Source organism: Pongo pygmaeus, chromosome 22 (genome assembly GCF_028885625.2).
Source record: "Pongo pygmaeus isolate AG05252 chromosome 22, NHGRI_mPonPyg2-v2.0_pri, whole genome shotgun sequence".
NCBI lineage: Eukaryota > Metazoa > Chordata > Mammalia > Primates > Hominidae > Pongo > Pongo pygmaeus.
Genome location: NC_072395.2, coordinates 45,352,820 through 45,374,674, shown reverse-complemented (window position 1 = coordinate 45,374,674; position 21,855 = coordinate 45,352,820). Strand labels below are relative to the sequence as shown.

The window sequence follows — 21,855 nt, the reverse complement described above, 5'->3', positions numbered from 1 at the left end:
CTGGTGTGACTATCTCCTGGTAAGTGCCTTGTACTTTCACTTTCATTAAGATGTCTTTCGACCTTGTGAAATTATCTGAAAAACAGGGATGAAACACTGTTCTGCTCCATCTTCCCTGCAGGCACTTGGTCTCCATCCTCCTCTCTTGCCCCGCTTTTCTAGTGAATGGCCAGATAGGAACTATTGCAGGTTTTATGGGCCATATGGTCTCTGTTGCAAATATAACAGCTCTGCTATTGTAGTGCAAAAGCAACCACAGACCATATATAAACCATCTTTCCTGCATGGTCTCTATAATCTTTAAGAAACACACATTGGGTCACATCACTGCCTGACTTAAAACTTATAGATGGCCTCTTCCCTCTCCTAAGCTATTAGGTTGATGCAAAAGTAATGGCGGAAATTGGCTGGGAGTGGTGGCTCACACCTGTAATTCCAGCACTTTGGGAGGCTGAGGTGGGCGGATCACTTGAGGTCAGGAGTTTGAGATCAACCTGGCCAACATGGTGAAACCCCATCTCTACTAAAAATACAAAAATTAAAATTAGCCAGGGGTGGTGGCGTGTGCCTGTAGTCCCAGCTACTTGGGAGGCTGAGGCAGGAGAATGGCTCGAACCTGGAAGGTGGAGGTTGCAGTGAGCCAAGATCACACCACTGCACTCCAGCCTGGGTAACCAAGAGAGGCTCTGTTTCAAAAAAAATTAAAAAAATAAAAAGGAATGTCGGAAATCGCAATTACTTTTGCAATAAAAGTCAAGTCCTGACCACAGCCTAGGAAGCCGGCTATGACCTGGCCCTTGTCACCCTCCCCAAGTTCAGCTCCCGAGAACTTCCGCTTCCTCTCTGCTCCCTGCTCCGGCTTCCCATTCCTCACTCGTGACGCATCAGATGCCTGCACATCCTGGTGTTTCTGCATGTGCTCTTCTGTTAGCCTGGAAAGTTCTTTCCTCCCTCTTCATCCAGCACTACTAGATACCTCCCCCTGCCTTAGCCTAGCCAGGTCCCCTGTCATTTAGTCTCAGAGTATTTTGAATGTCTTCTTCACAGCCCAACTTACAATCGTCACTCACTCGCTGAGTGGGTGCCATCCTTTCTCTCCACCTAGAATGCAAGCTTCCTGAGGGCAGGGGCTGGAACCGTCTTGCTCTTTGCCAAATCCCCAGTGCCATCCCTGGCACAGAGTGGGCATTATGAAAATATTTGCTGAGTGCATAAAAGGAGAGAATCGTGGATTTAAGCACTCGGCTTGGTGCCCTGGGGATGGGGCTCCATAAGTCAGTTCCCTTTTTTTCCCTCTCCTCTTCTCCTGGGAGGTGGGTGTCTGGGTTCTCCTGCCAGGAGAGCTTCTCTCTCATAAGACTCCAAGTGCTTCTTGGCCTAGGCCTGCCTCCTGCTAAGTGAGCACTCTTTAGGGCAAGTCTGCATCAACTCTGCTGAGATCCAGCCACCAGAGATGGATAACATGGGCAATGCTTGGCAAGTCCATGGGAACGAGGCTTCCTAGTCATCTGAATCAACTAGTTTGAAGTTACAAACTCACCAGATGTTGGTCAGCTGGAATCTTAGTGATGAGCTGGTCCAACCCCTCTTGTAGCCAAGTCACTTGTGCAAAGCCACCACTTGGCTGGGACCCCAAGCTCAGGCCAGGGCTCTCTCCATGGTCTCAGGTTTTACACTAAGGGCACGTCAACTGTTCTCTAGAATCACTTGGACTACTTTATACTTTTGTGTCTCCTTTTCCTATTCTGTATTCTGGAAAAACAAAGTTTTCCTTGTGATTGAACAGAATCTTCACACTGTGTTATTGCTGCCATTGTTCTAATTTAGCCTTGGTTCATCCCCAGCTGGAGTGAATGACTTTAATTTGATCAGCTGTTGTATGCCCTTGGGAGCCTCCGAAGGGGGACCTATGGCCTTTAAGGCTCCTTTCCACCCTTAGGTCCTGACTTGGGGCAAACGCACGCTCCAGCTCATTCGTGTCCAGATAAGACACTCAGAGGCCATGGCGAGGGTTCCCCCTGTTGGGCCCTATTGCTGTTGAGAGGATCAAGGCAGCAGTCAGGGCCCAAGCGTTGTCCAGAAGAAAGCACAAAGTGTACGGAGTGCTGGTCTGACAGCACTTAGGGGTGTGACAGAAACCTTCTATCATGGAACTAGAGATTGGGAGACCGTGGGAACACATCCGAATCCATATCTCCGTGACAAGGTGGTGCTGATTTCCGATGATTCTCCCTGGTGGGGGAATCACGTAGCTCTGACTCTGGAGCGTGTTTTTGTGTTTCTCTTTCAGTATCAGCTTATCTGTGGCCCTAGAGTTCCTCCCTTACGAAACAATGATGCCTCCCAAAACAGGACATCCCAGGCTGCAAGCCTGTCCCTTCTGCCCAGCTTCCTTACCCCTGCGCCCCAGAAGCCCACAGCAGGGCCTGCCAGAGGCTGATGACATATCTGTCACTGTCCCAAGGGGGCAGGGGCAGCGACGGAAATATTAGGCCACAAAAGGCATGCCTGCAGGCACATATGAGATAAACACCCAAAGCCAGATGTCAATGAAACAGTAATTAGGTGGAATAGGAAAGGTCATATTCTCATGCAAGACTGTCTAAATACATAAGTCCCCTTGGGCACAATCTGCCAGGGGACAATGGCTCATGCTGAGCCAGCTATTACACTGCCTTGCTAAGAACTTCCAACACACACTTACACACACAGATACACACGCACATACGCATGCACACACATGCATGTGTATACACACGCATCCACACACACACATGCAGGCACACATACAGATATACACACGCACAAACACACAGATACACATACAGGCACACACATGCACACACACAGATACACGCACAGATACACGTGCACACACACACGAAGGCACACACATGCACACACACATATACAGACACATGCACACACATGCAACACATGAACACACATACATACACATGCACACAGATACACATGCATAGATACACGCACGCACACACATGCAAACACACATGCACACACACAGATACACGTATGCACACACATGCACACACATATGTGCACACAAGCATGCGCACATGCACACAGACACGCATGCACACACAGGCACACATGCAAACACATGAACACGCAGATACGCATGTACACACACGTACACATACAAACACACATGCACACACACATACACATGCACACACATGCACACATACAGATGCACACACATGCACACACACAGACACATGCACATACAGACACGCACACACAGACACATACACACATGCACACATGCACACACACGCACATGCAGACACCTATGCACACACATGTACATGCACACAAGTGCACACATACATGCACACACGCACATGCATACACACATGCACACACATGCACACACACACACCACTCCTTTTCCATTTCTCTAATTTCCAATATTTTTCTATGAGCTTCCTTAGAGTCATGATCTTGATTCTAGAATGAATTCAGGGAGTAAGTCTGTATTTTGAAATGGCAGTAAATTCAAACATGCCTAAGAAGCTTTTTCAATGTTGGGGAAACCATCTCACAGATCATTCAAATGACCCCAGGAGACGCTTCACCAGGGACCCTTGGACATCCTCCTGTCCCTTCTGCCAACCTCTGTGCTTTAATATCAGGGGACAAACCTCTCGATTTTGGTTTCTCTTCTCCTTGTCCCCATGTACACTGGACTGCACTACTGTGTCAAAGCTACTTGCAGCCTGACCTGGGAAATGTACTTTTGGATTCACTCCATTTGCTGCCTATTTGGGTGGTTTGGGCTGGAAACTGCCCTGCTCACACTCTTGGCTCCCAGCTGCTCCTGCTTTGGGGGTGCCTAGAGACCCCAGCTCATCCCGTGGGTCACATCCCCACAGTGGGGCCGGGGATGTGACTGAGAGTTGTCTGGGCACCTCTCTCCAGCAGCAGTGAGGATGGAGCTCAGCACTGTATGACACTGGCTGGTGGCCACTGCCTGTTTAGGTCGAAATGACCCAGCCTGATGTCCACATGCACCTCTGTGGCACACTGGCCTGCAGACCCCTGGGCACACTGGCCTGCAGACCCCTGAGCATGCGCTGCATGCTTCCCACCTCTAGAGTGGCCACCCAGACAGTGACGCAGACACACCAAGAAAACCCACAGGCAAGCCCAGAGGCGCCCGTTCTACTAGGGCCTTGTGAGCCTCTGTGATTTGAGTCACGAGCTTCTTGTGGTGACTTCACTTAGCTAACATCCAACACAGCGCATTTAGAGACTCTTTCTCTTGGACATTATATGGAGGAGTGGTCATGGTTTGCTGAGATAAATGTCCCCAAGCACCCCTCAATAAAATCAAATAACAGCTCATCAAGTCCTTACATTTTTAAAAAATGGACATCTTATAACTAGCAAATATTGGATGACAATAAGGCACAGGAAAAAGCTCATAAGCCCAGGTCAGCAGTCATCATTCAATTGTTCCTTAATTACTGACTGTGCACCTGTTCTGTACCAGCACCGCATCCTAGATGCAGGGATACCACACGAAATAAGATGACAAAGCACCTGACCCTGTGGAGCTGAGCCACTAGCAGGAGAGATAGTCACTAAATGAGTATCTCTATCCTGTCGTTTCTGGGAATGACAATCACATAAAAGGATAGAAAGAGATGGAGGAAAGCTAATTTAGACAACTCAGGATCAGAGTGGGGAGGTGGCTGCATCCCTCAAAATTCAGAGTAGCTAGAGTGCAAGCCTTGTATTAGCTGAGCCTGAAGCCTGGCCCTGCTGCTGTCCATGGTGTCCTCAGGCAAATGGCTCAACTCTGACCACCGGCTTCAAGTGCAGAACAGGGGATCAGAGTCCCATCTCTCAGGGTTGTTGCTATGGACTGAATTGTGTTCCCCCCAGTTCACTCATTAGGAGCTAATTAAGGTTAAAGGAGGCCATAAGGGTGGAATCCTAATCTGATAGGATTGGTGGTTTTATAAAAAGAAGAGATGTCCCTGTCTCTGTCTCTCCCCCTCTCTGCCACGTGAGGACAAGCAAGAAGGCTGCTGTCCGCAACCCAGGAAGAGAGTCCTTACCAGAAAGTGATTGGTGGATACTTTGATCATGAACTTCTGGCCTCCAGAAAGGTGAGAAAATCAATGTCTGTTATTTAGGCCATCTGGTCTCCGGTACTTTGTTATGGCAGCTGGGCTGGCTAAGGCAGTTGTTGAGAGGAACCGACAAGGTTATTGGGGTAAAGCACACAGCAAGGCCACAGCTCACTGAGCGCAATGTCAGTCTCATTCCCCTTGAATTGTTATTCTCTGTCTGGAGGATTTTCATGATGGCTTTTCTCCAAGAAGCCCCCCGGGGACTTTGTAAATATGGGGATATTTCTGACAATAAAAATCCTTACAGTTCTTAACATTGACAATGATCAGGAACAGCAAGACATGAAAACGAGAAGGTGGCTAGAAAAGAGAGGACCCACAGAAGAAACCAACAACCACACAACATGCACACAGGAGGAATCCTGACGCAGGAGGACAATAAAACAGCAGGGGACCCCAAGACTGAACTTTGCATCTCATGTATTGAGATCATTCCCTGATATGGTTTGGCTGTGTCCCCATCCAAATCTCATCTTGAATTGTAGCTCCCATAATCTGCATGTGTCATGGGAGGGATGTGGTGGGAGGTAATCAAATCATGGGGTGGGTCTTTCCCATGCTGTTCTTGTGATAGTGAGTAAGTCTCACAAGATCCGATAGTTTTATAAAGGGGAGTTGCCCTGCACAAGCTCTTTTGCCTGCTACCAAGTAAGACGTGACTTTGCTCCTCATTCACCTACGACCAAGATTGTTAGGCCTCCCTAACCATGTGGAACTGTGAGTCCATTAAACCTCTTTCCTTTATAAATTACCCAGCCTCAGGTATGTCTTCATTAGTAGCATGAGAACAGACAAATACATTCCCTAAGCCTCTACTTTCCTCTGAGACAGGCTTACCCCAAATAGCCCATCTTTGCAGGCCTTGAATAGTAATACTGTTATGTGTTATATTAACATGTATTTTACTGAAAGTCTCTGGTTTTTGTCTCTCTGAACATAGGCAGGCATTGCTGAAACTTGCAGATGGCATTCCAAAATGTGTTCTATCTTAAGATAAGCAGAGAGGGTGGTGAGGAAAAATTGTACATACCTTCCCCTCAATGAAGAGGTCCCTGCAGTGTGGCCAGCCTTGGTATAAGCCTTTTGGCTCTGCTAATTCATGAGGGCTGAGTCTGATTGATCCTCATGGGGAAGACTAACAAGGGAATCCTTGACAACCATTAGGAATAACACTCATGACCCAGAAAGTGGCTCTGTCTTCATGGGGCATGATCTGTCTTTTCTACTAAGTGACCTTCTGGCTCATTTTTCTTCCAGTCAGGGTTAGAATTCAATAATCCTAGTTCCTTCCTAAATTTTAGATCTGGGAAATGCATTCCTCGGGTTTCTACTTTTCAAAAGCGAAAAATATCTGTGGAGCTCAACTCCTAAATAGTGTGACTTTGTCTGTTTATGTGGTTCTCTTGCTGACTGCCTGGTTGTGACTGTGCCTGAACTCAGGCCTCTGTGTTTCTGCATCTTAGAAGCGGTGGTTGGCATGTGAAACTTGAAGTCATCGTCCTTTAGTTATCTGAGTGCTATAATTGAACAGCACACTTATTAACAAGACTTTAGTAAATCCATCAGCATTCTAGGAAGCTTTGATTCATTGACCTACCTCTAATGTAAGCAAAGGCTGCCAGAGAGTTGCTAACAAGAATTCCATCTTTCCTCAGAACCTTCGATCCGCTTGGGTCGAAGTTTATACCTGTTTCATGAAAAATGCAAGACCAATTAATCACAGCTGTTCATAGCACGCCTATTCTGAGACCCCTGCTGCTCCTACCGCAGGGACCGTCGGAATTAAAAGTCACAGAAATCAAACAAATGGGCCTCTGGCTAAATTACAGAAGATTAACCCAGGAAGAACACTCATTAAATAGTAAGCAGTCCCCAAAAATATTAAAGTACAAAAAGGATTAGAAATTGTTTTAAGTGTTGGTTCCAACTTCAGGTGCTGGTCTTCCACTCCACTGTGGAAGGGAACAAATGGATTTTCCCATCCTAAAGACAGTGACATTCATCACACCCCTCAGAGGCTTAACAACATCTCGCTTTATTTTATTTATTATTATTTTTATTTATTTATTTATTTATTTATTTGTTTTTGAGATGGAGTTTCACTCTTGTTGCCCAGGCTGGAATGCAATGGCACAGTCTTGGCTCACTGCAACCTCTACCTCCTGGGTTCAAGCAATTCTCCTGCTTCAGCCTCCTGAGTAGCTGGGATTACAGGCACGTGCCATCCTGCTCAGCAAATTTTTGTATTTTTATTAGACATGGGGCTTCACCATGTTGGCCAGGTTGGTCTCGAACTCCTGACCTCAGGTGATCTGCCCACCTCGGCCTCCCAAAGTGCTGGGATAACAGGTGTGAGCCACTGCTCCCGGCCAATAATATTTCACTTTAAGCATGGAGTTGCTGTCTGCTGTGTGGCCAGAGATAAAACAAGCCTCCATTACAGAGGGAGGTTGTATTGGGCTACTCTTTTTGGAAACAACAGCAAAATGTGGGGCAAATCTGCTTTTAGATCCTGGTTACACTGCTGGATGGAGCTTAGCAAGCCTGTGATGGGGTAGCCTGGTGGCTTGGGGGACTCCTAGCCATGTCAGACAGGACAGATGCCTTTGAGGAGAGATGGCACAGCGCTGGCTCTCAGGCCCCTACTGCAGGGGGACCAGGCTCTTTATGGATCGGGTGGGAACCCTGTTACAAAAATAAGTGGAGGCTGGGTGCAGTGGCTTACGCCTGTAATCCCAGCACCTTGGGAGGATGAGGTAGGTGGATCGCTTGAGCCCAGGAGTTCGAGACCAGCCAGGGCCACATGGCAAAGCCTGTCTTTACAAAAATAATAATAATAGTTAATTAATTAGTTAATTTTTTTAAAAAAGAAAGAGAAGTGGAGCTAAGGGACACAGAGCCTGCCAGAAAGCCAAGGTGGCCAGCTAGAAGAACACAGAAGAACATTACCGAGAGTTCTCTCTGAGCTTTCGGACTAGGGGTGCTTTCATGTGGTTTTCATATCGAACGTACTTTACTTTTATACTTAGGGGGGAAAGACGTAATACATACAATAAAGGTAACACAAGACAAAACTCTCACCACAGCCTAACATCTTAGATGCTTTACTGTGTCTCTGCAGTTTCTATTAGGGACCCCATGGGTTTGAATTCCATTCTAGATTTGATAAGAAAATCCAGATGCTCAACCCCATCAACCCCCTACTCCTCCACCCCGTTTACAAAAGCCAAGTGAAAACTAAGGAGGGGTCAGGTGCAGTGGTTCACACCTGTAATCCCAGCACTTTGGGAGGCCGAGGCAAGGAGAACACCTGAGGTCAGGAGTTCGAGACCAGCCTGACTAACATGGTGAAACCCCGTCTCTACTAAAAACACAAAAATCAGCCGGGTGTGGTGGTGGACACCTGTAATCCCAGCTACTTGGGAGGCTGAGGCAGGAGAATCACTTTAACCCGGAGGCAGAGGTTGCAGTGAATGGAGATTGCGCCATTGCACTCCAGTCTGGGCGACAAGAGCAAAACTCCAAAGAAAAAGAAGAGAAAGAAAGAAAGCAAGAAAGAAGGAAGGAAAGAAAGAAAGAAAGAAAGAGAGAGAAAGAGAGAAAGAAAGAAAGAAAAGAAAGAGGGAAAGAAAGACAAGAAAGAAAGAAAGAAAAAGAAAGAAAGGAAAGAGTGAGAGAGAGGGAGGGAGGGAGAGAGGAAGGAAGGGAGGAAGGAAACTAAGGAGGAAGGTGGCATGTACAGAAGTACAGAGGCCCTCAGGTCCTAGTTGGCCCTGGGCGACAAGAGTGAAACTCTGAAGCAAAAGAAAGGAAGAAAAGAAGGAAGGAAGGAAACTAAGGAGGAAGGTGGCGTGTACAGAGGTACAGAGGCCCTCAGGTCCTAGCTGGCTCTGGCACCTACGCAGGTTCCAATGGGCTCAGCTTTGCAAAAAGCTCATTGTGTAACCCAGGAAGCCCAAATTTATTTCTGAGCAGATGTCTTTTCGAAGTGATTTTCCTTTCAGGAAGTGAGAGGAGAATGAAAGGGAGGTTTATCCTACTTCTGATTTTAAAAAAGTCAAAACAAAATAAAATGGTGTTCACCATTTGCAACTACTGGCCAAAGCACTATTATCCCCAGGACCGGTACCTCAAACACACCTCCTGACAGCCCCTTCCATTCTAACCAAGGTGTGCCCAACTGTGGTCACCCAGGGGCTGTTTACCTTTACTTAAAGAGAAATGCTGGTAGTAAGCCATAAAAATTACCATATTCACCATCTTTCTGCTTCAAAGAAGGTTTTAGATTAGCAATGGCTGGATCAATCGCTGTGAGTATGTTCTTGGGAACTAAAAGCCAAAAAGAAATATTTTAAATTCGTGGTATATTTTTAAAATGTGGACTCTTAATATATTTTTAAATGCAATGTAGATAAGATTTTAAAATCACTTTCCAAATCAGTGCAAGAATCACTCACTCTTCCTGTTAAATACACATACATACACACAACCCAATGGTATCCACGTGATCATCAAATGCTCCAGAGAGGTGGTTTTAGGCCCATTTTGCAATATTAAAAAAAATGGAGAATAAAAACAAGATATGATATATCCATCCAGCAGAATACACCTCAGTAATAAAACGGAATGAAGGCCCGGCATGGTGGCTTACACCTGTAATCCCAGCACTTTGGGAGGTCGAGGTGGACAGATTACTTGAGGTCAGGAGTTCGAGACCAGCCTGGCCAACATGATGAAACCCCTTCTGTACTGAAAATACAAAGTTAGCTGGGCGTGGTGGCACACAGCTGTAATCCCAGCTACTTGGGAGGCTAAAGCAGGGAGAATTTCTTGAACCCGGGAGGCAGAGGTTGCAGTGAGCGAAGAACGCACCACTGCATTCCAGCCTGGGTGACAGAGTGAGACTTCATCTCCAAAAAAAAAAAAAGTGAAGTACTGATATGATACATGCCACAACATGGATGAACCTCTGAAACATCACATTCAGTTAAAGAAGGCAACCATGCACACACACACACAAAACCATCCATTGCATAATTCCATTTGTACGAAATATTCAGAAAAGGCAAATCTAGAGACAGAAAGTAGATGCGTGCTTATCTGGGACCGGGGGTGTGGGAATGGGGCAGTGACGGCAAATGGGCACAAGGGAGCTTCGGGGCATTGTGAAAATGTTTTAAAACTGGAGGGTAGTGATGGTTGCACAACTCTAAATTTACTAAAAATCATTGCATTCTATTCACATGTAATAGAATTTTAAGGAAAATAACACTTCAATAGAGTGGTTAACTCTGGGCTGGGCATGATGGCTCATGCCTGTAATTCTAGCACTTTGGGAGGCTGAGGCAGGTGAATTACTTGGGGTCAGGAGTTCAAGATCAGCCTGGCCAACATGGCGAAACCCCGTCTCTACTAAAAAATACAAAAATTAGCCGGATGTGCTCACTTGAACCCAGGAGGCAGAGGTTACAGTGAGCTGAGATTGTGCCACTGGACTCCAGCCTGGGTGACAGAGCAAGACTCTATCTCAAAAAAAAAAAAAAAAAAAAAAAAAAATAGGGTGGTTAACTCTGAAGATGAGCTTCCCTGGACTTAGTAAAGCAAAATGACTGTGACTAACTCAAAACCCACGATCAAACTCTCCCAGCACCTGCTCTTCTGCTTTCTACCCCAAGCTCTTTGCCTCTGTGTTTCCATCGTAAATCTGGAAAGAATTCGAAGACCCTGTGCTAAAGTGATTCGCTAAATATTATCAGAAAGGACTACAGAAAGATGCAGAGAGGATGGCAGCGTGACCGACTCCTCTGAAGGTGGTTTCAGACTCTGCTGAACTGACCCTAAGAATAAGCCCTGGGATGTCAGAATCCCCAGGCAAAGCAGCCGGCAGATGACAGCACCCGCTGAAACAGAGGGCAGAGCAAGAATTCTGCAGGCCAAGCACACTGCCGCAGGCTGGGAGAAGGGAGTGGAAACCGAATATTCCTGCTCCATAAAATTGCTTATTTTTGTTTGTTCCTCAGCCCAGCTGAGATCTCAGAGAAGTAGCAACAGGAAATGGAAAGAAAAGCCAAAACAAACTGCAAATTCAATTGCACTGCTTTTTTAAAAAAGAACAAGTGAGGCATCTTCAGCAGCAAGAAAACCTTGTTTCCTTTCTCGGAGGGCTTCACTAAATTCTTCTGGGGATGTCCCAGGATCAACAACCACAGGACATTCCTAGATTGTGAGTTTTCCACGTACAGGAGGCCCTGGCGCCTTCGTGCCCAGCAGCAAGGGAGACTTTCCAGGGAGGCCCGATGAAGTTGCTGGAGGTGGCTGATGATTTCCAGGGCCTCGAGGAATGTCCCTTGGCTGTCCTCGGGGCACACCACTGATCCTGGGACCATGGCAGCTCCGGAGAGCTGAGCTGAGCTGCTGCAAATTGCTTTCTGCTTTAATTACCTCGCATTCATTTCTGGGCCCTGAGAAGGATGCAGAAGCCTAGGAAGTGTCAGCTCTCCCTGCCAGGAGTGGTACTTCTTTCTCATGTCTGCCTCTTGGCTTGTTCTCAAACTATGGCTTCAGGAGGGCCTTGGCTCTTGGCAAATGCCAGAGGCTTTACAGTTTGAGAAAGAATCAGAATTTTGTAGAGGAGCTCAGAGAGGAAGGGCATTCTAGGATGCACTTTGCAGAATAACCAGGCAGTGGAAAGGTTAAATTGGCTGTGTATGACACAGGCCACTGCAGGGAATGTGCCCCTCTACTATGTGAAAATGGCTCTGATATCCGGAGAATCTTTTAGGACCTTTAAAATCACCATTGTCAACACACTTGTTAGATTTTTGCATCTCCTTGTTTCAAACTGATTCAGAATGAGGTCGGGGACTGGGGTGTGATTGATCACCGTCCCGCTCCACTTCAGATATGTTGGTGAAAACACTAGGAACCACTCTTCATGGAGCTCCTACTGTGTGCAGGACCCTGTTCTCAGCAGTTTAAACCAGGGCCATCTTCCTCCTCCTCAACGCCTTTCCTCTCCCACTCAGTAACCTCAGCATCTCGGCCCCTAGTGTGCAGCTAGTGTGCATACCCTAGTGTTCACCCTACAGGATGGTTCTCTTTGGAAGACTTAAACCACCACCCCCAAGCTAAATTAGGCCCCCTCCACTGTTATAGTCTTCTGCCCTTTTCTAAAATAGCATTTGTCACAATAGGTCATGATGATGTGTCTGGCTATTTGGTTAATGCTTGCCTTTCTCCCTCAACTGCTCACCCCATGAAAACAGGACCGTGTCTCTCTTTTTTTCTTTTCTTTTTTTTTTGAGATGGAGTTTCACCCTTGTCACCCAAGCTGGAGTGCAGTGGCGAGATCTCAGCTCACTGCCAACTCTGCCTCCCAAGTTCAAGTGATTCTCCTTGTCACAGCCTCCCAAGCAGCTGGGATTACAGGCATGCGCCATCATGCCCAGATAATTTTGTATTTTTAGTAGAGATGGGGTTTCACCATGTTTTCCAGGCTGGTCTTGAACTCCTGACCTCAGACGATGCGCCCGCCTCGGCCTCCCAAAGTGCTGGGATTACAGGCGTGAGCCACCGCAACCGGCCATGTCTGTTTGTTTATTACAAAATCCCTGGCACCCAGCACAGCTCCTGACACAAAGCACAATGTGCTGAATGAGTGACAGAAGGAAAAAAAGCTTGAACTGGGACATGTGACCCCCAGGCCCTGAAAGCTCATCTTCATCTCAGCATTAGTGATGTGGTTTGGCTTCTTGTCCCCACCCAAATCTCATAATTCCCATGTGTTGTGGGAGGGACCTGGTGGGAGGACCCTGTGGGAGATGATTGAATCTTAGGGGTGGGTCTTTCCCGGGCTGTTCTCTTGATAGTGAAAGGGACTCACGAGATCTGATGGTTTAAAAAATGGGAATTTCTCTACACAAGCTCTCTTTTTGCCTGCCGCCATCCGCGTAAGATGGGACTTGTTCCTTCTTGTCTTCCACCATGATTGTGAAGCCTCCTAGCCACGTGGAACTGTAAGTCCAATTAAACCCCTTTTTTTGTAAATTGCCTAATCTCGGGTATGTCTTTATCAGCAGTGTGAAAACGGACTAATACAATTAGCTAAGAAGAGCCTCAGCTGTAGAAACTGTTCTTGCCTCATCCTTGAAAGCACACTAGAAACTGCACCTTTAAAAAAAAAGTTTTAGTAAATGTTATTGTACAGAATAAAAAAATACATCATGATTCTGTAATGATTTTCTCTCCCACAAGAGCATGGGTGAAAATCAGTAACTTACTTATAAAAATATTTTAATTAGGACTCTAATAAGATAATATATACCTTCATACCTTGTCTTCTGAATATCTAAATGGGGAGAAGTTCACTTGAAAAGTTTTCCCCAGGAAACCCATGGTTTCTTGGCTCAACGGACCCATTTAAAAAGTCCACCTATATAGACTTTCTGCCAATCTGGAGATTTGTTTTCTTTGATCTAATGTCATGTGTTCACAAGCTTCTAAAATATTTGCCAAAATTAAAGTCTGCTGGATGGTTTTTCCCTTAACCCATATTCTTCCATTCATTCCAAATACTATCTTCAGTGGATAGAGTTTTCCTACTTCCTGTTTGATTTCACGATCTGGAGCTAACAGCTTTCTAATGAAGCCCAGTCACTTTAAAAAGCAGACCATCCTGTCCAATGACATTCCTTCCATTGGCTCATCCATAGCTGTCAATACAGACCATCTTTGGTTCCATGTCTTTATTAGCAAACACAAATTGGCCATAGATGAGATCTCCAACCTGCACATTTGGTCTGTTTCTTTTAGTTGCACCTTCAAATGCCAAGTAAGACAAAGAAACTGGCTCACTCCCTCCAACATCAACTCTGAATATATCTCCAGATTTAGCTGTCACTATGCCAGTCACCTGGTCTCCTTTCACTAGAATATACTCCGTTCTCAGGGCTGTGGCGGCCCCAGCCCAGCAGTGTCTCAGCTTTCCCGGTCCCCGGCCAAAACTACACCTTATTTGGAGGCTAAAGTTCTGCTTCTTATTCAACACTCTGATGAAGAGGCCTGAAGTTACTGGAACCTCAGCGTGACCCGTGTCCAGTCTACCATCCTCCACTCTACCAGACGAGCTATCCAAGGATGTACTCAGAGTGACCTTTTTGGCCTCTGGGGGAACCTCAGCCAAAATGGGCCCCATGCTACTTAGAGCTGCTTAGACATGACAGCAGGAATAAAGACAGAGCAGGTAAAGCCATCCCTCCTGTGATGTAAGAGTGGGTGCCATTATTTTGGTAATACATTTATGTAGTCACTTCATCATATCTATTGCAGCATTGATATTGCAGAGAACATTTTTAGTTCAGGATATAAAATTCTAAGGATGCAATAGAATATTATTACTCCACAAAAAGAAATAAAGTACTGAGACATGCTACAACATGTACGAACCTTGAAAACAGCTGCTAAGTAAGGAAGCCAGACACAAAGCACCACACATTGTATGATTCCATTTCTAGGAAATGTCTAGAAGAGGCAAATCCATAAAGGCAGAAAGTAGATGGGTGGTTGCCTGGGGCTGGGGCAGGTGTAATGGGTGTATTTGGTGGGCTGACTGCTAAGGGATACAGGGTTTTTTTGGGGGGATGAGAATGTTCTTAAACTGATTGTGGTGATGGCAGCACAATTCTGTGCATGTACTAAAAACCACCGATTTGTATGCTTGAACAGGTGAATTGTATGGTCTGTGGATTATATCTCAAAAAAGCTGTTGCAAACATAAAATGGCTAGGAATGTTTGGCAGAGGAAAAAGAGATTTCCAAGAGAACAGGTATCAGGTTCTTCAATTATAATGCTCTTTGCTTTCCATTTGCTTTTATGCTCATTTCAAAAAAAAAAAAAAAAAGCAGTCAACATATTAGGATTACAAACTGGAAATCCACAGTATCCTCAGAAAATAATAAACTGCTGATTTGCTTTTACGTGGCTTTATGAAATTAGAATCTAAATGAAGAAGGCATTTCATTTTATCATTTAAAGACATCAGGAAAACAAAGTAATGCTGTTGTGTAACAATTTTTATTGTTTTAGGGTAAGGATTTGATCTGTTGACTCAACACTGTGGGCATGTAGATAAAATAGCTGTTGGCAGTACAGCGAGTTAGTCATTTAGGGCCTAAAAGCAGAACTGGAAAGTTAAACAGGAGACACACAATTCGACTGTGAACTCGTATGACATCCCAATAAATTTACCCAGATGAAAATCACTGGTCTCAGTGACATCAGTTTACCCCTATTTGGTCGTTCCTTCTCCACCCTCCCCATTGGCTGCCAATCTGATTGCTAAAGGCACTTTTACACAAATTTTGACCAAAGAAAATTCTATTGCTTATCTGACATGAATATCATAAACAAGAATAAGAAAGAAAAAGGGCTCTCGGGTATCTGGGATGACCAAACAGCTTCAGGAGGAGCAGTGTTTGGCTTGTTCTGGGCAAACTCCTGCCGTTCACATGGTCACCACCCTCCCCCAAAAGAGGCAGGGTCTTCAGGCAGCTGGTCGGGGGTGTGTTCTTACCACATGCGTAGGTCACAGTGAGGTATTTTTTCACGCCTGGCAAACAGGGGCTTCCAAAATGGTGATTGTTGACGATGATTTTGCATCTCTGCTTCCCATAGCACCTTCGGGATAGGACTTGCAAAGCTGAGTAAGACAAGCAATCTGAAAGGCAGGAAACACCCAGAACTTCATGTTGCATCCCACACAGGGCCACCACATAGCCTACAGCATTCTCTGTAAATAAATATGCTGAGCTGGATTCAAATCAAATGGAGAGTTCTCTGCTTATTTTCTGTCTCATTAAAGCACCCAAGATGGGCAGAACCAGCATCATGATCCTGTCCTAGAAGTCCCAGAGCTGGGTTTAATGCTCTGCTGGCGCCATCTTGAATTTTTTTTTTTTTTTTTTTTGAAACTGATTCTTGTTTTGTCGCCCAGGCTGGAGTGCAATGGCACGATCTCGGTCACTGCAACCTCTGCCTCCCTGCTTCAAGCAATTCTCCTGCCTCGGCCTCCCCAGTAGCTGGGACTACAGGCGCATGCCACTATGCCCAGCTAATTTTTGTATTTTTAGTAGAGATGGGGTTTCACCATGTTGGCCAGGCTGGTCTCGAACTCCTGACCTCCAGTGATTCGCCTGCCTCGGCCTCCCAAAGTGCTGGGATTACAGGTGTGAGCCACTGCACCTGGTCGAAATTCTGATATATTTTTGAACAAGGGGCTTTGCATTTTCATTTTGCACTGGTTAAAATATGAAGAACATTGAATGAAGATTCTTGGTTCTTTTACGACCTTTACCACGCTTTGAAATATATTATTTGTTTGTTTATTTTGAGAATCAGTCTCCTCTACATGAACATAAGCTCCAGGAGAGACTATTTCTGTTTTGTTCATCATCTAATTCCCACACCTCACCCACTGTAGAAGGCAAGTAAATATCTGATGAATGAATGAATGAAATAAACTAATTGACATGAAGATTTGTTTTTCGGCACCCTGGCACAACATCATTAAAATCAGTAAATATCAATTGAACACCTATGGTGGATGAGGCACTGTGCTAAGTACCGTCAGAAAAAAAACAGTAAAAAGAGGACCAGGCACAGTGGCTCATGCCTGTAATCCTAGCACTTTGGGAGGCGAAGGCGGACAGATCACCTGAGGTCAGGAATTCGAGACCAGCCTGGCCAACATGGCGAAACCCCATCTCTACTAAAAATACAAAAATTAGCCGGGCGTGGTGGTGTGTGCCTGTAGTACCAGCTACACGGGAGGCTGAGGCACAAGAATTGCTTCAACCTGGGAGGCAGAGGTTATGGTGAGCCGAGATTGTGCCACTGCACTCCAGCCTGGGTGACCGAGCAAGACTGCATCTCAAATAAATAAATAAATAAATAAACAAATAAATAAATAAAAAGCCTACCTTGCTTTCGCAGGATTTGCAATAGAGCTAGAGAGTCAAAACACACATGTGAGAGCTGGTGTCTGATAGTGGAAACAGTGAATCAATGTCAGCAGGACACAGTGCAGACAAGAGGTGCTAGGTCAGAGGCGGGACAGATCGCTGTGGGTGGGAGCAGAGGGGCTGGATCATGAAAGAAAGAGCAGAAATTGGGTAGAGGCAGGTAAGAGAGAAAGCATGAACACTAAGGCAGTGGGCTAGGAGCCCCTGCAGGGGCTGGCCACAGGCTGGAAAAGTGGGAGTAGGCGGGGCGATAACAGCGAATGAGTAGGAAATGTAAACTGGAACAAGACGGAGACACTTTCAAAGGCTTAGCTAAAGAATTCGGACTTTACTCTGCAAGCAACAGGGAGCCTAAAGAAATGGCCTGACACTATTGTCTTTAGGGGACAGTGTAGAGGATTCCCTGGGAGAGAAACGGGAACCAAAGGCAAGGAGAGCAGTTTGGAAGCAATTTTAAGAACGTACATTGGGGGGAGTTACAGGCTTAAAGAGTAAGGAATGGAAGAGGAGAGAATTTTAGAGACTTTGCAAAGTTCCATTCGCTTATAATATAGCAGGTAGCACGATGTGAGCCACTGTTCTCGCACTTGTATAGTAAGAGACTATTTTTGTTTTGTTCATCATCTAGTTCCCACACCTGGCCCACTGTAGGAGCCCAATAAATGCAGATAATTATTTATGAGATAGGCTGTTTGTAATACACACACACTTGTGCGTGCACACACACACTTGCACACACACACACACACATCAATTTTGTGGCTGAGACAGCAGACACAGAGAGGTTCAGTAACCTCACACAGCTAGAGAAGAGCGGGGCCTGCAGGTTGATCTCTGAGCCCCACTACCCCAGTCTCCATGAAAGGGTGGGTGAGGGACCAATCAAGGATGGTTTCAGATCTTAAGCTGCAGGGCTGGGGAAACAGTGGTGCTATTGAGAGATGAGGGAAGTTGTTAGGAGTAGGCAGTTTGAAGGACACAATCATAAATTCATAAAAAAAAAAAAACTGTCCTGCATTTGAGGTGGGCCGAGATTTTGAAGAAAAGGCTCAAATCTGGAGACGCCTGTGGGGGGTTCATGCCCAGAGAGGCCAAGGGCTGGTGCTGTGAAGAAGCGTAGGTCAGGGAGAGTATGAAGGCAAGGACCCCAGCCACAAAAAGTCCTGTGCATGTCTGCTCACGTCTTACAGATGACAAACTCCTCTACCCTCTAACAACAAAAACTGCTCCCCCCAGTTCCCAGGACCTCTCTCCAGACTTATGCTTTTCCTCCAGTCAGGCTTCTGGAAAGGATCTCTATGCCTCTCCTGCATCTCCCCTCCCATCCTGTACCCTCCCCTCCTCAATATGCCCCTGTCCCACGCACACCCCGAAACTGATCCCTTTGAGGAGATCACAGGGACTTATCACCATCCCATCCAAGAGATGAGGGCCGATCCTAATCCTTCCCTATCTCTGGAACTTCTGGCGCCTAAACGCCCCTATTGGGGGATTTCTCACTGACCTCAGCTCCCTGGTGCTCATCACCCTGGTCATCTCTGATTCCTCTACCCCAGTGCCCTCTGCAGGCCTGCCCACCCACAGTAAGCTCATTCCTGTGCCTGGTGGAAATTCTGACATATTTTTGAAAAAGGGGCTTTGCATTTTCATTTTGCACAGGGCCCTGCAAAATGCACTGGGTCTGGGCTCTCTTCTCCTTTCTGCACGCTCCATTCAGTCCCAAGTCCATCCCTGCCACTACCAAACCACTGAGAGCCAAGGCCAGGATCTCTGCCTTCAGGGCTGGCCACTCCGGGCACTCTGCCATGTGCAATGATTGTCTTTACTCTTTCCAGCCACCTCTGGCTCCACACATCCAGTCTGCACCTATCATCTCCTCCTACTCTCCTGCCACAGCCTCAGTTCCAGCCCTGTCAGTTTTGCAGCAAGTCTAGTAACTGGACTCCCTCCCTCCATTTTCTTCCCTTTAAATGGTTCTGTCTTTGCCCTCCACCGTGTTTTTTTTTTTTTTTTTTTTTTGACAGAGTCTTGCTCTGTCACCCAGTCAGCAGTGCAGTGGTACAGTCTTGGCTCACTGCAACCTCTGCCTCCCAGGTTCAAGCAATTCTCCTGCCCCAGATGACCAAGTAGCTTACAGGCACCCAACACCATGCCTGGCTAATTTTTGTATTTTTAGTAGAGACGGGGTTTCACCATGTTGGCCAGGCTGGTCTCGAACTCCTGACTCCCAGTGATCCACTCGCCTCGGCCACCCAAAGTGCTGGGATTACAGGCGTGAGCCACCGTGCCCAGCCCACTGTGCTCCTTCTAACCTCATCACTCCCTGCCTGCTTAAGATCCCCCACCACCCATCTGACCAAGTCCGACTCCTCAGAACTGTGCACAAGGCCCCATATGACTTGCCTTTTCTACCTTCCTAGCTCCTTCACAGCCATTATTATCCCACCCCAGCCTGTGTCACAGCCTGCAGGTCTCACTGCAGCCCCAGAAAGCCAGGCTGCGACTCTTGACATCTCTTTATCTTTGCACATGCTCCTCTGCCCGCTAGGAAATACTTCCTTCTCCCCTGTCTTCTCAGTTGTACCATCTCCCAGGCGGCAGTCAGTGGTTTCCTTCCCTCTGCCTCTCCTGTTCTGTGTATTGCTCTTACCGCATGGCTGTACTTATTTGCTCATTTGTCTCTCTCCAGACTAGACAGGGAGCTCCTGCTCCCAGCACTTACACTGGTCCTGATGCTTAGTAAATGCTCAAAGAATTATGGGACGAATGAACAAAGGGAAGGTTATAACTTCCATCACTTCTGAAACCCCTCCTTGGCTCTTAGAGCCTACTCCCGGTACCTTCGCCACCAGGCACTGGAGCTAGCTACTCAGGGGAAGAAAGTCTTGAAGTGGATTATTCAGGAGGAAAGGAGAAGGATTCACTAGCAGTGAGGTACATGAGTGCATGAGAACCCACAGCTGTGAGATACAAGAAGGAGACTAAAATGGAACCAGAAGCAAGAGAAAAAAACACCATGGCTTCACATCCATGTTCATAGCGGCATATTCACAACAGCCAAGAGGTGGAAGCAACTCAAGTGTCCTTTGATGGATGAATGGATAAATCAAATGTGGTATATACATAGGATGGAGTATCGTTCAGCCTTAAAAAGGACTCACTGGACTCCTTCCTTCCATTTTCTCCCCTTCAAATGGTTCTCTCCCCTTTACCCTCCACTGTGGTCTTTCTAATCTCATCACTCCCTGCCTACTTAAGATCCCCCACCACCATCTGACCAAGTCCGACTCCTCAGAACTGACACATACTACAACGTGGATGAACCTTGAAGACATTATGCTAAGTGAAGTAAGCCAGTCACAAAAAGACAAATACTGTGTGATTCCACTTATATGACGGACCTAGACTAGTGAAATCCATAGAGACAGAAAGTGGAATGGTGGGTGCCAGGAGCTAAGGGAGGGAGCAATGGGGAGTTGTTTTATGGGTTTTGAGTTGCGATTTTCAAGATGAAAAAATTCTGGAGATTGGTTGCACAACAATATGAGTATACTTAACACGACCAAACTGTACACTTAGAAATGGTCAAGATGGTAGGCCGGGCGTGGTGGCTCCTGTCTGTAATCCCAGCACTTTGGAAGGCCAAGGCAGGTGAATCACCTGAGGTCAGGAGTTCAAGACCAGCCTGGCCAATGTGGTGAAACCCCATCTCTACTAAAAAAATACAAAAGTTAGCCAGGCGCGGTGGCACACGCCTGTAATCCTAGTTACTCAGGAGGCTGAGGCAGAAGAATCACTTAAACCCAGGAGGCAGAGGTTGCAGTGAGCCGAGATCCCATTTACAATAGCATAAAAAATTACCTAGGAATAAATTTAACCAAAGAGGTGAAAGATGTGCACACAGAAATCTATACACACATTGATGAAAGAAATGGAGCAAGACACAAATAAATGAAAAGATGTCCCATGCTTATGGACTGGAAGAATTTATATGGTTACAGTGTTCATACTGCCCAAAGTGATCTACAGGCTCAATGCAATCCCTATAAAATTCCAATGACATTTTCCACAGAAATAGAAAAAAACAATCCTGAAATTCATATGGAACTGCAAAAGACCATGAATAGCCAAAGCAATCTTGAGCAAAAATAACAAAACTGGAAGCATCACACTACTTACTCACAAAATCTACTACAAAGCTATAGTAATCAAAACAATAGGATACTGGCATAGAGGCAGACACATAGACTAATGGAACAGAATAGAAAGCCTAGAAATAAACCCAAGGATATATCATCAACTAACTTTTCAACAAGGGGGCCAAGAAGACACTAAGGGGAAAGGATAGTCTTTTCAATAAATGGTGTTGGGTTTTGGAAAAATTAAATATCCACATGAAAAAGAATGAAATTGATTCCTATCTTCCACCATACGCAAAAATCAACACGAAATGGATTAAAGACCAAATATAAGACCGGAAACCATAAAACTCCTAGAAGAAACCCCAGGGGGAAAACTCCTTGACCTTGGTCTTGGCAATGATTTATTAGCCAGGACACCAAATGCAAAAATAAACACTTGGGACCACATCAAGCTAAAAAGCTTCTGCACAATAAAGGAAACAATCAACACAATGAAAAGGCAGCCTACAGATTGCGAGAAAATATTCTCAAAC

General features: G+C 45.9%; 1 protein-coding gene and 1 pseudogene across 8 annotated transcripts in view; both read right to left on the bottom strand.

The window, feature by feature from the left end:
- Window positions 1-21,855, bottom strand: part of EVA1C (eva-1 homolog C) — a 103,558-nt gene that overhangs the window by 4,501 nt on the left and 77,202 nt on the right. For 5 of the 8 annotated variants that reach the window (XM_054468504.2, XM_054468500.2, XM_063659815.1 and 2 more), the window contains 3 exons: window positions 15,734-15,877; window positions 9,411-9,491; window positions 6,760-6,849 (listed from right to left, as the gene is read on the bottom strand). In XM_054468504.2, coding sequence (XP_054324479.2) covers window positions 6,760-6,849; window positions 9,411-9,491; window positions 15,734-15,877 — 315 coding nt within the window. The remainder of the gene's footprint in view (window positions 1-6,759; window positions 6,850-9,410; window positions 9,492-15,733; window positions 15,878-21,855) is intronic. The other 3 variants (XM_054468501.2, XM_054468502.2, XM_054468503.2) reach the window with 3 other exon arrangements.
- On the bottom strand, window positions 13,577-14,470 carry LOC129022390 (exosome complex component RRP40-like; annotated as a pseudogene).